General features: G+C 33.8%; 1 protein-coding gene across 1 annotated transcript in view; it reads right to left on the bottom strand.

Annotated features, from left to right (window-relative positions):
- The window catches only part of tweek (transmembrane protein KIAA1109 homolog tweek), a 236,838-nt gene that overhangs the window by 110,992 nt on the left and 111,321 nt on the right, over positions 1-14,525 (bottom strand). The window contains exons 28-32 of the mRNA XM_089246286.1: positions 11,513-11,602; positions 9,407-9,652; positions 4,295-4,420; positions 3,328-3,445; positions 2,525-2,592 (exon numbers count right to left, since the gene is read on the bottom strand). Coding sequence (XP_089102412.1) covers positions 2,525-2,592; positions 3,328-3,445; positions 4,295-4,420; positions 9,407-9,652; positions 11,513-11,602 — 648 coding nt within the window. The remainder of the gene's footprint in view (positions 1-2,524; positions 2,593-3,327; positions 3,446-4,294; positions 4,421-9,406; positions 9,653-11,512; positions 11,603-14,525) is intronic.

Genomic DNA, 14,525 nt, shown 5'->3' with positions numbered 1-14,525 from the left:
GCATAGTTCAGAAGAAATATAACTTAGGTTTTTTTTTCAACAACTGGCTGTTGCGAAGATGAATTTTTTTGGAAAGAGAAAATTCAACTGCCTTTGCGGGGAATCAAACCCACGTCCTTTCACTTTCCCGGTGAATGCCCCAGACCACTAGACTACAAAGGCAACGAATCTCTCAATCTTTCCTTGGAGCTCGAGTGCACTGAATGGGACCATACATGGACAGCTGGACCTGACCCAGGTCAAGCTCACAATTGCTGATGCTGCCACCAGATGGCGACTTATGCAAGGATGACGTCACTATCTGCTACCGTATGAAGGGTTTTTTTAACAACAAAAATTCATCTTCACAAACAGCCAGTTGTTAAAAAAGATCTTCGTATGGTAGCGGAGAGTGACACCATCCGAAAGTGAAAGGACGTGGGTTTGATTCCCCAGAAAGAGAAAGTTGAATTTTCTCTTTCCAAAAACAATTCATCTTCGCAACAGCCAGTTATTTAAAAAACCCCTTCGTATTTTAGCGCTGAGTGAAGTACACAATCTCCCCTTAGAAAACAGTACAGAGGAAAACAATGTAAATTGGCCAAACAATATGTATCTTTCGATGCCAAGTGGGACAAGAGTGTTTTCTTTGATCAGAAGCAATTTAGATGGACTCGGTGGTTTTAAATATTACTGACCAACACAATGACAGCCATATTTTGGAAATATAGGTATATCAAGACAGTTTAAGCAGAATTTCTATTTTCTGATGCACTTCTCATAACTTTCAGACAGTTTTTGTTCCTACAGGACAATGCTCCTGCACATGTTTCAGAATCTAAAAGGTGCTGGTTTGAAGCCAGTTTAGGTGGAATCTCTTGAGTAGTTATTGAGAGGTTCTTTTCTTAATGCTGTAGAGCATGTGTTGCATTTTGACTCATGAAAGGTATAGAAATGGTACATAGTGCGAAAATAAACATGGTCTTATAGCAGTCATTCTAAACAAGCTTGAAAGACTGTTACATAACTAATTATATTTATGGTTTATCTCTATCAATGACATCCCAAATGATAAAGATTATATCGCAAAAAGGTGTCTTTCTTGATTGAAAAATTTTTTTTGCACATAATTTTCAATTGTCACATACTTTTTTGCCCAGGTTTTGACCTTTACTATAATTTAAACAATTTTTTTTGGTTCAGTGCAGCACTCGTCAAAACTATTTTCACTGGAAAATGTTTAGTTTCACTTGTAATTATCGCTCTAAAATTTTCATATATTTATATTCACAGGTTTATAGCAATTTTCTGATTGTCCTTAAACTTTTTTCCACCACCTTAAGAAACTAAAATTCAGTGAATATTTCCCACAATTAATTTGATGAGAAAAATAATCACACACCCCTTCCTGTTACTAATGCTGTTGTAGATATTTAATAAAACAAGCCATCTAATGTGTATTGCACTCACTATATAGATGACAGTTTCAAAAAAGGCAGAAATTTTTAAAGCGTTCTCAAAAGATAGGTTGGAGCATTCATTCTAAGAATGGCAAATATGCTGGAGAAAGTGTTTACAAGTCAACTGAAAGCATTTTGTAAAAGACCATGTGTTATGTTGGCTATAAGGTAGATTGTGGGCACTAAATGCCATTTCATTCTTCTTTTACTAATCTACAAATAAATTGATGACAGAGCATGATGCAAAAGGAAAAAATCAATTTTCCTCTGTAAATTACATCCACCAGAAATTCAATATAGATGTCATCATTACCAGTGTGTGTGTGTGTTGTATGGTGTGCACAATAACCGAAAACTCGTTTAAAAATATTATTTTTCTCAAATATGGATACATTTACTCTTTTTCTTGAATTCATTTTCTAAAAAAGATAGATTTGCTAAATTCATTTTTCATCATAACAGGTTTTTACCTTACAGCAGCAATATGACAAGATATCTTGCCTCTCTTGATGCCTTTTATTTCGGCAACTCTGCATCATCTCGCTTCCTTAGAACCCTCTAATTCTGACAAAGCTGAGCCCAGCTAGCTCTGTAAGGCAGTCTTTGCCTAAAAACATGTTTTACATTTTCCCCTTGCCAGTGGGCGGAGTCAGCTTCTATTCAAAGTTTAATAACAGAAGGAAAAAAAAGACATTTTTTCCTTCCCTTCGGGATAGTATAGGAATATGTGTACAGTATAACTAATAGAAAAAAATAGTTTTTCTCTTCATTTTTTCTTTTATTATTTGGGGAGGGGAAAGCATTTATCAGCTGTGCAAGATCAAAAGAAAATATTCTTCTTGAAAACCGGTGGCATTTTGCAGAGGATTTGATGATTTTCACTGTGGCAGTTATAATGTTGATCAGGGAAATCTTAAAAACTGCTTAAAGGGTTAAAAACATCCAGCAAGACTACATCATAAAGTAACATTATACTTTAGTAGAAGAGCATACATACACAAACAATCTACATTCCCAATCTATCGCTAATGTTCTGTATGGACTATGGAAACAGTATTATCAAAAAATCCTAATTTGATAAATACCTTTATTAATTGTCCTAATGCCAAGTTTATGTCCACCTGTGCTTTCCCGAAGAGTTTCATGTAATTTCCTAAAAAAATATTTTATCAATTAAATAAAAATTATTATATAAGTTACTGAATTTTCAGTATTTAAATAATGAATTTTAAAAAGTTACTTTAACACATTTTATTTTTACATGTTACTTGTGAATATATAAAAAAAACCGGGTGGACCAAAAGCTCTTGACATATTTAAAAAATTATTAAAATAAATCAATCGGTGTATAAGAATGTTTGCAATAAAATGCTTGTCAGGGTTGAGAATTTTAAAAAATGAAACGAGTTTGAAATTTTACATTTAGATGATGCTGTGCTGTTAAAACATGAAATAATTGCAACAAAAATTTTACATAAATAGTTATAGTGCATATTTTTTTTTCATACCACTACCACATTTTAATGTGCAGTCCACATCATGGCCCCCACATCTGGCAGCAGGGTTTTAGGAGAGATCTGATGGCACCCAGGAATGACTTCTTTGTGGACTTTCCATAGTGAATTTATAGTGTGAAAAAACAAAAAGGCAGATACTGCATATATTTGTGAACATGGATTGTAGAAGAATTTTCATTAATACCATTATTGGTGTATTCATTTCTTTGAAATTAATAGCACTCAAGGCTTAGTATCATTAATGACAAAAATATTTCTCAACCATGACAAGCTGTTTATGACAAACTGCAATATCAATACAAATTGATCAATTTTACATATATTTTTTTAACCACTTCTGATCCAGCCTGTATAGCTATTTATATTCATACCTGCATATGCATTACTTGATGACATATTCTGAACTCTGTTAGAAAGCTGAAGCTCAACAATTCCGGTTTCTAATCTCACTGCACTGCTTGTAGGAGTTGTAGCAGTAATTTGTATACCCTAAAATAATACCGACTGAAATTATGCAGTAAACTTTATTAAATGACTAGTAATTTGTTGGAAGGAACTAAACATATGTAGTATATGTACATATACAAAAAAAATTGTCTCAAAAGATATGAGCAAGGCCATCTAAATGCATGACCATCTCAAAAGTATTGTGTCTCCTTCCTCGGGCAAAGCGATTTTTCTGACGTCCTATACCTGACTAAATGTTTACCTGCCAATTTAGATGCTTACTACCTAAATTTCAACCAGATCTCATTTACATGAGACCCCTTCCACACTGGAGGTCCCCGGACTGTGCCCAAATGAGCCCATGCACAAAGACGCCACTGTCTAAATGCATGAGTCTACCTGAACTTGACCCGGGGGTAGGTCTCAGATGCTGTAAGGGCCTTCATGATAGTGGGGGGAGTAGGACTATGATTTTTAAGATTGAGTATGTAAATTGGTAGGTCATACTTCCAACAAGGTGGGGGGAGGGGTGCTCAGAACATCCCTTTGCCCGAGAGTCCATGATGCCATAAAGATAGCCCTGGTTAGGAATAAGATTTATATATGAATCACATATTGTCACCTTAAACATTAATGAAAACCTAGTACATGAACTTTTTTTCGAAAATGACTTTTTGATAGTTTTAGATTGAGAACATCATATCTCACCTATTACAGTTTTTGAGGGAAAAAATCTCAACGATCTTCACTCTATAGAGAAAAAAATTAACCCCTTTTGTTTGTTACTCAATGGGACATCCAATCCTTTTTTTTGCCCTTCCTGTAAAGTTGGAAATTCATGTACAAGGTTTTCAATATAAAGTGACGATGTATTCTCTCCATAAAACTAACTTTTAAGCGAAGTAGTAATGAGAACAACAATCTTCTTGGCCGAGATACACTAGTTTTTTCTTCTTCACCCCAAAAGGACACTGGCTTATCTGCTCCATACATTTTCTGTACTACTTCATTTACTTCCTATGAGTACAAAGAAATAAAAAAAAGAATATGCATATATATATATATATATATATATATATATATATAAAATACAAGTAACAGCTACAAAGAGTGATAGAGTAAAAATTAAATATATTTTTTAAAGAACAAGTGGGCTCAGCTGCTCATTTGTGCAATCAAAATAAAACACAAAAACAAAACTTCCCATAAAGAGGAAAACAACTCAAACTTTATGCCACAAAAGAAAATGATAGAAATGTAACTTAACTAATGCTTGGTTCTTCACCAGGGCACCGGGAGGGAAGACTCCTTTGCATTTTGTTAGAAAATGGAGGCGTTTCTGATGGGAGACCAGGTTTAACAGCCTAAATGATACCCCTCAGTCCCTTAATGCAGCGGTTCTCAACCGGTGCTCCGCGGAGCCCTTAGGGCTCTGTGTGAACTTCCAGGGGCTCCGCGGTCCCACAAGAAAAATAAAAAACCCAGTAAATTTGAAAAAAAATAATTATTAATATTTTTGAAAAAAAAAAAAATTTAAAAAATAATAATTATTAATATTTTTGAAAAAAAAAAATTTAAAAAATAATTATTAATATTTCTAAATAATAAGTCAGAAACTTTGATGAATAAATAAAAAATAGGTGTCCAGGGCTAAGCCATAGAAATTACATACCGGAAAGGACACTGTGGGTCAAAAAAGGTTGGGAACCGCTGCCTTAATGCATGCCATCACATCAGAATGAAAATAGAGCTTACGGTATACCTGAATGAACACCTAGCCCCAGATTAAAAAACTGCTCTACCAATGTAAGTCATTTGATCATTTTTGTCACACTACTATCATTTTCTGCACACGAGGGCTAATCATATTGGGACCTACAATTTATTGCTGATTACGAATGGCAGGCTTGTTTTTTATGCTCATCAAGAGGTTGGTGCACTAACCCCTCGATGGGGGACTCCATGGCCCCCACATCCTGAAGCAGGGCCCCTAGGCTGGGAGCTTTTACGGGCCCCTTTATGATGAATTTATAGCGTGAAAAAACAAAAAAATTATTAAAATCCCCCCGGGCCCCAGGGCTGTAGCCTCGTCAGCCCACCCCTTGTGGGGGCCATGGGGGAATCCCTGAGGTAGCAATTTTTTTTTGCGGTCATGTCACCATTTTTGTTGTACCCGTGTCAGGAAAGTCTTCTGACAAGGACGAACCTGGTATCAAACGGCTATGTTTAAAAACTCACACAACTGATCATCTTAAAGCCAAAGCAAAAAAAATCAAAAACATCATTGGCGTTGATACTCCGTGGACTTACATTGCTTTTACAGCCTTCAGATGTGAGCATCAATAAAGCTTATTTGAGGAATTTAAGGACCGAATGAATGAATTCCAAAGATAAACAAACAACAAAAAGTAGTGCCTTAAAGTAAGCAGAAGTCACTCATTTTTTGTTAACTAAATTTTATATTACCCAATAAAATAAAAAATATTTTATTTCCACAGAACCAAACATATGGTTTAACTCCTTTAACGTACAGGGGTTTTGGCAACAAATTTGGATGATGTACAGTTTGAAGTACCAGAGATACTTCAAAACTAGTATTACTGTCAACAAATATTAAATGAGAGAGAAGCAGGTTTTTCATTCTCTTTTCCTCTACCAGTGACCCTTTCATTATGAAGACCTTGTACCAATTTTAAAAATTCATAAATATATATTTTTAATTGAATGGGTTTTATGTTAACATAACTTATAAGCACATTATCTAACAACATCATTTTCAAAAGTCATTTTACAAATTCACTATGCCTTCCTCATGAGGTTTATTTCACAAACTCTCAAAAAGAGTGCAAAGCAACCCATTGTTACGATATCATGAATTAATGTAATGCCTTTCATCTCCTGGATGACAATGAGATAATTTTGGCTTTGTTAAACTGGTCATGAGTCTCTTTGGGTACTTTTGAGTTACTGTAAAATCCACTTTGAGTCACGCTTTCCTTTTCCTAATACTATTTTAATATCTAGCTACAGGCTCTTTTCCAAGATTTTCTCTCCCTTTCATACTTCCAATTATGAAATCCATTTTCAGTGCCTTTTATTTTGCATACTGTAATTTTTCTCTGAGTAATGTTCTTAAGGGCTAAAATTTGGCATCAGCAAGTTTACAGAAGAGTAGATGACTTTGCCTAATAATACTCAAAAAATCGTAATTCAAATTAAGTAATTCAAATACTAGGACATATTAAAAAATTCCTAATGCATTTTGACACACTATGGGTGTTGTCTTCAGAGGATTGAGTACCAAATCCTCAATCTGGGTAGCTTGGCGGAACAAAAAAAAAATGTCCGTTCAAGTTAAACATCGTGGCAAGAATGAAGCAAAGTGCCTGCGTGTCTTTTGCAAGAACCTGATTGGCTGCTTGCGAAATGGAGCTATTCGAATTTTCTTTAAATTCCTGCTCGTAATGAATTTAAGCCATGGCGATGCGATCGTTGTTGTTGATTTACTGTCATTTACTAATTTATTTTTGAAGGCCCGGATGTATGTGCCTTCGTATAAGTCTAAATTGGCCGTGGATTTCACTTTGTGAAAAACTCTTGCTTCCTGAAATTTGAATTTATGGCCCTCTTGCCAGCAGTGAGCACCGATGGTCGATTTAATAGTATCACACAAGATGAATCCGATTCCGACTCGAGAAAATTGAAAGAGGTGGTAAAATCAAGTGTCTCTTTCTGATCATGTAATAAAGAGCATTATTCCATCAAACGCCATTTCCTCACAGATCTATGGCCTTCCAAAAGTGCACAAACCCACTTTATCTCTCTGTCCAGTAGTCTCTAACATAGGTACAGCTTAATATAACCTCGTTAAATTCCTCGTTCCCATTCTCTCGTCACTCACTAAATGAAATAACAGCACAGAAATTCGTCAGGCTTAGCTCATATCATACGTACAGTTGAACCCAAACATCTTATCATGGTATCTTTTGGCATAGTCTCAATGTCCACTAATATTCCCATAACTGTAGTATTCGATGTCTAGAAGGACGTCTTAAAATACACAATTTCTCACAGCCCAAAGTAGAGGATATATGCAATCTCACATTCACATGTCTCACAAACAGCTTTCAGTTTTGACGATAGGTTTTACACCCAGACAGATGGCCTAGCAATGGGAAATCCCATCCCTCCGATTTTGTGATATATATATGGATGAGTTTGAACGGAAGCTATTGAAAGTCGTGCCCTTTTTATTTTATAGGAGATATGTGGATGATACTTTTGCACTTTGGGATGGTTCCAAAGATGACTTGGAGCAATTGCTACTCATTATGAATGAGATAGACCATCATGTTCAATTCACAGCTGAATTTGAAACAAATAATGAACTGCCTTTCTTGGAAACAAAAAAATCATATTTCAAAACCTTTCAGTCTACTGTAAGCCCCTTTCTTGGTTTCACTACCACCTCATTTTAGATCTTGCCATCCCATATGTCATACTTATGTCGCAAGAGCATTTAATATTTGCTCAGATTGAAACACATTAGACTGTGAACTTGAAACCATCAGAGCAATTGCTAAAGACAGGGGGTTCAACACTGAGATTGTTGATGAAATAAGTAGAAAATTCATGAAACCAGTAAGAGAAACCACTTTGGAAAATATTACTGAGAAGCCCCTCAGTGAAAGTAGTTGTACCATACAATCCAATAGTCTCACCTAAGATCAAGCTGATTCTCAAAAAGTTTAACCTTACAGCCATAGATGTGCCTACTAAAAACTTTTCTTTCAAACCCCCTAAAGATGCTATACCACAGAATAAACAATGGGGCATTTATTATATTCCATGTGGTGATTGTCTGCTTGGTTACATAGGACAAACACAGAGACCTATAAAAACTAAATTAAATGAACATGCTTGCTGTGTTAAAAATCAAATAGATAGTGCCATAGATTCAAATTTAAGGAAGCAAGAGTTTTCACAAAGTGAAATCCACGGCCAATTTAGACTTCTATGAAGGCACATACATCCAGGCCTTCAAAAATACAAATACAAATACAACGCCACAACAGGCGAATTGCCCAACGAGGTGGCTGACTTAAGAACATCATGGATCCCCGAGCCATTTTTGGAGGCCCTACCTACTACTGCTACACTCCAAATGCACCCCCCCATGGAACCCCCCAACGAATCGGTACATGCAGGAATGTGCGTGTACGTGTAGTGCAACCTGACGTAAAGTTTGTTTCTGCGTAATGTTTGTTATGTGTAGTGCTGCCATCTGCCACCAGTTTTTTTCTAACTATGAGTGTAGTGTTATGATTGAATGATTTATCGTTGTAGGACTGTTGCTCTCTGTGGCGAGACTTTTTAACAGGGAGATCGGCTCGCATTTGCGCCTTGAAGTTGGGAACCACAGAAAACCAACTTCAGCCGACCACAAAATAAATGAGTAAATGGCAGTAAATCAACACCACCGATCACATCGCCTAAATTCATTACGAGCGGGAATTTAAAGAAAATTTGAATAGACCAATCGAGAATAGCTCTATTTTACAAGCAGCCAATCACGTTGTTGCAAAAGACTTACATGCAGGTGCTTCGCTTCATTCTTGCCACGACGTTTAACTTGAACAGATGCATCGTTTTTCATTCTGAATAGCAACTGAGATTGAAGATTTGGTACTCAATACAAGTGGGAAACTCGGTCAGTGTGATACTCTTATCCTCTGAAGATGACACCCATAGTGTGTCGAAATGCATTAGGAATTTTTTAGTATGTCTTGGTATTTGCCTTATTCATTGACGATTTTTTGAGTATCAACAGGTTTGTTTTAGAATAAGTTATCACTGTTTACATGGGTCTTTTTTTCAATTTATGAAACTAGTATAGAACAAACCTTGGATAAAAATATAGCTTATTTTGTTTCACATGTAAGAAAGTTTAAAAGTGAATTTTAAGAATTTTTTTTTCATTTTGTTTCTGCAAAGAACACATACTTTCATGAACACTTTCTGTACCAGTACCAGATGGTTCAACAAGTCTGTTGTTAAACTGTGCTCAAAAGAACCAATTTCAGCTAATGCACTCAAATAACTTCCTTGACACAAAACTACCCCATCAGTGAATGACTCTAGTTTGTTAGTTGTGGTTGATGTTGGATCTTGAATGTACTCAGCTGAAATATGAACAGGAGGAAGATCCACACTTGCAGAAGATGGTAAATTGCCTTCAGAGGGCTGAACCTAGTAAAATTAGGATTGCATATAAAAGTTTTATATAAAACTATGTACATACAGTTAAGTCTCTATATAAAAAAGTTTCTTGGTTTTATTAAAAAATTTGTTATACAGAAAATCAGAATATTCTCACTGATATGTTTAACCATTTCAAATGTATTAGGAACAAGAAAATATTCATCATACTAATTTATTGTTGATTTTAAATTGCTCATAGAAGATCATTACTGAAATTTTATAAATTTAACACATTTAAAAAAAAAATTGCAAACAGAATTCCAGTAAATACAAACTTGAGTCAATCATGCAGTTTTATCTGAAAAAAAAATTGCATTTTTGATGTAAGTTATGTGTTTGCATTTTTGTTTCATAAACTATCACTGTTGCTACATTCATCATCTAAAATATGATCTTAACTTGCATTTACATCTCAAAGCAATAATTTGTCTAAATTTTTATAGAGATACAACTTCAATCTTTTACTGGTCAGGAAAACACTTGACCCGCTTTCCATAATTGATTGATGATTTTTGATAATGGACTATGAACAGTTTTCTGCAATGCCTAAACGTTTTTACAGTCTACTTTTCTTATTCCTTTATCAATTTCTACTGAAATTGGAATTCTATGGGAAGAACTTGGACAGCTTTTAAGAGCTGCAGTAGCGAGATAGCATTTACGATAAAATCAGAAAAAATGAATTTCCCAAAAAAAGAAATGGTTTCTCAAACATAGAAATATGAGAAAAGTTATAAGAAATGGCACAGAAGATCCAGATTGAGATTGTGGAGGGGGTTATTACGCTGCACATACTCACACACTTATGTGTTTTGTGAGAAGTTGCAATGGCAATCAACACCTACCAAGGGAAGTAGGTCAACAAATCTGATAAGGCCGCCTCAGAAAGATAACACAAACAAAAAAGGACATAAAAAATCTCAGATAAATTTGTTATATAAATCAATTTTGCTTATGAAGAAACAATTTCAAATGCAAAAATTAACATTGTTCCAGAACATTAAATTTATTATGACATGATGTCGCTCTCCACTTGTTAATGCAAGATATACAGAAAAACTGGATGTTGTGAAGATATTTATTATTTGAGATGATTTTTTTAAGGAAAGAAAAACTCATCTCTGCCTTTACCGGGAGACAAACCCGGGTCCCTCGATTGCTGGACAAGTGCTCTCACCACTAAGCTACACAGGAGATAGAGATTTTCCTTCGCCAGAGCAAATATATGCCGAATGGAACCATGGAATGGACAGTTTGACATGACCAGCTAATAGCTCATGGACGACAAGCTATATATATATATATGACATAATGTCGCTCTCCACTTACTTGTTAATGCAAGATATACAAAAAAATTGGATGTTGTGAAGATATTTATTATTTGAGATGTTGAATTTTTTCCTTCCTTAAAAAATCAACATATCAAATAATAAATATCTTCACAACATCCAGTTTTTCTTTATATCTTGCATAAATTTATTATATAGAATGTGCCAAATAGAAGTTTGTTTTGTTGTTACATAGAAAGTCTATTGTTTATCGCCATCTGTATGAGTAAGATTTCAAACCAGAGGCCCTTCTAAAAAATGATTTAATGTGATGTAAAAATTGACCATTAGAGTATTAATCCTTGTTATTTGTATAATAAAATTAGTTTTGAAATTCCAAACAATTTCATGTATATAACCTTGCCAAATACATTTAATAAATATAAAAATAATAAAAATAACAATTTGATACATCATTGAAAACTCAATATGTATAGTTCTACTTTGCCTATATCAATGTACAAATAAATCTTTAAAATAAGATATACATATTATCAAAAAATTCTATTCAAGAATTTACTTTTGTATTGAAGCTTAGTGTATGTTGTGGCAAATCTACAGTGAATTTTGCTTTGCTTCCAGTAACACCAATACTAGTAACTTCGCCCATCTGTTGAAAGCACAAGATGGATAAACAAAATTTTGTGAGAAAATACAAGATAGAAAATTAACACTTTTTTTAATGCATAATAAGTAACATACATTTTTATCAGATAATTTAAAATTTACCATGTTTTTAACCCTATTTTTCCAATGGTAATTTGCTATATATTTTTTATCTTGTTTTTTATTTGAAATTTACCATTAGCTTCTATTTTTTACTGCAAACATCACAATTATATACACAGTACAACACATATAAAAACAAAATGAAAAGGAAACATAAAAAGAAACATGCTATGCAGCTCTAAAAAACCTATACCAGGACCTATCAATTACATAGAGCATTGAAGGGATAAATTTAAAAAAAACTCATGAAACACTAACTACAGTCACTGAAGATGACTAAATCATATTTACAGAATGTCCACTCTTATTATTGTCCTATTATATTACAATTTATTTCTATGCCATTAGGATTAACCAGAACTTCCAATTACAAAAAATTTACAAATGCCATCACCAATCATCATCCTAGATGTTCTAAGTAAAAAAAAATTATGAAATTTCATTTTTTATACTGTACCAGAGTCTATAACTAGTAAAATATTCCTCAAGCACTGACATGGAAAAAAAATCAAATCTGTTCTTATATGACAACTCTCACCAAGTTGTAGCTAATTAAAAATGAAGCATCTGTTTTGCTGAGAAATTGAGGGGGTGATGCACAAAATTATATCAGAGACAATTATGACTAATTTAATTTAGTCATCAGGAGCACCCCAACAACACTCACTGTTATGTAATAGAATGAAATCTCAAGAAATAAGTTGAAGCTTGCAACATTAACCCTCATAGTTTCACAGAAAATGGATATTATATCTGGAGGTCCTATATCTTAAGTTTGAAATTAGCTTGTTAAAAGAATTCCATATTTGGAGTGAATAAAAAATTATATTATCCATTTATTAAAGCAGGTAAAAATGCCTTTTAAAACTGAATCCTAAAATTCTAAAGAGTGAATATGAGAGAAAAAAAAGCTTTAAATTTCATTTCTTGACATTATTATTATGAAATAAGAAAAGTATTTAACATTTCAAACAATAAATTAACAAACACACAGTCAAGCCTCGGTTACAAATACATTCCCTATTATTAAAGATTAATACGTTAAAGATAAAAGGATAAGCCAGTTGAGAGGATACTTTTTCATTCTCTAAGATTTTATACATCAATAGAAGAAAAACTAGACAATATCAATACTTTTGTAGTGGTTAAACCACTCAATTCAACAACATAATGTAAATACCACTTTTATGGTGAACACTGTGAATTTTTCTATTCTCTTATCCACACAAAACTCAACAAACGTAGAAAGCAATTGGTAAAGTTTAAATTTATATCAAGCTATAAAAGTACAAACTATAAGTTAATATGACATGATGTTTGCTCTCCACTTGTTTATGCAAGATATACAGAAAACTGGACGTCGTGTGAAGATGCTTATAATTTTTTTAGATGCTGATTTTTTTAGGAAGAAAAAAATAATAAGCATCTTCACAAGACATCCAGTATTCTGTACATCTTGCACATAAGTTAATGTATAAATATTTTCCTAATTTTTTTTATTATGCAGTGTCTTACTACATAGAAAAGTATCAAGTATTTAACATTTCAAATTTAAAATAAACTTAAAAGAAAAATTGAAAAAATCCAGATATTAAATTAACACACATTTTTTGACACACACACACATTTGTCACAAAAAAAAAATTACTCTTGGGCTTGCACCCTCCGCCAATGATATACAGCAATTCAGTACAAATTTAGTTTCAGCTGTTGCCATTACTTATCGCTGGGCATATAGTTTCCTTCAATCCTTATTTGGAGAAAAAGTAACAGCAATGGGATGGCTGAGGAATAGGGCAAGTGCAGGTAGAAATGGGGAAGTGTATTGATATATGTTAAATCATGCTTACATGCTAGAGAGTGTAACATACAGAGTAGTATTATTGAAACTACATGGGTGAAATTTGAAAACAAAAAAGGTTGTTTATAGTCGGAGTATAGTATAACCCTCTGAATAGGGATCCTAATTACATTTCCGAGCTACACAATGAGATTTCCTATATGTGTAAACATAAGAGGGTTGTAATATTAGGGGACTTCAACTATACGGGTATCAATTGGGAGAATATTTCAGCTGGGGATCTTTATGAGAGAGATTTTCTTAATATAGTTCTTGGTAATTTTTTATGTCAACAGGTGTCAGAATCCACAAGGGGTACCTCTCATCTGGATTATTCTTACTAATTTCGACGATCTCATTGAACGTGTATCTATTCTAGTGATCATCATGTGGTTAGTCTGTGTGTAACTTTTCTACAGATAAAGCAGTTAAGAAAAGACTGGTTCCTTGTTTTCATAGAACCAACTTTGGGCTATTGAGAGAAAAGTTTGTGAATATTTTCAAAGACCAGTTAGAATCAGTTGGGGTGGTAAAATTATTAGTGGAATTTTTGGGGAACTTTCCATTTTTTTATGTGACGACATACCTTTTGGTCGTAGAAAACACGTTTGTTCTTACATCCCCCCTCTGGTTCATGGATACAATGCATAATCTTTATCTTGAAAAGAATAGGGCATTTAGAGAATTAAAGAATGGAAGCTTAGATTTGACCACATATAGTGATAAAAGGAAAAAGAGTTTAAGAAAGGGATTAGAGATAATAAGAAAAAAGTGGAATTTAGATTCGCAGATAATATTGGCACAGACCCAAAACCATTTTTCAGGTATGTTAATAATACCTTACATCCATTATTAACATACCATTTTAAAGGTATGTTAATAATGGATGTAAGGTATTTGTTGGTCCAATGCTGATTGAAGGGTCTAGGGCATAGTCTCCCAAACTTTTTGTTCCATCGCCCCC

The sequence above is a fragment of the Pholcus phalangioides genome, unplaced genomic scaffold (assembly GCF_987345545.1).
Source record: "Pholcus phalangioides strain wild (caught in Gottingen) unplaced genomic scaffold, Ppha-v1.0 ptg000017l_1, whole genome shotgun sequence".
Lineage (NCBI taxonomy): Eukaryota > Metazoa > Arthropoda > Arachnida > Araneae > Pholcidae > Pholcus > Pholcus phalangioides.
This window is presented reverse-complemented; position numbering and strand designations above follow the sequence as displayed.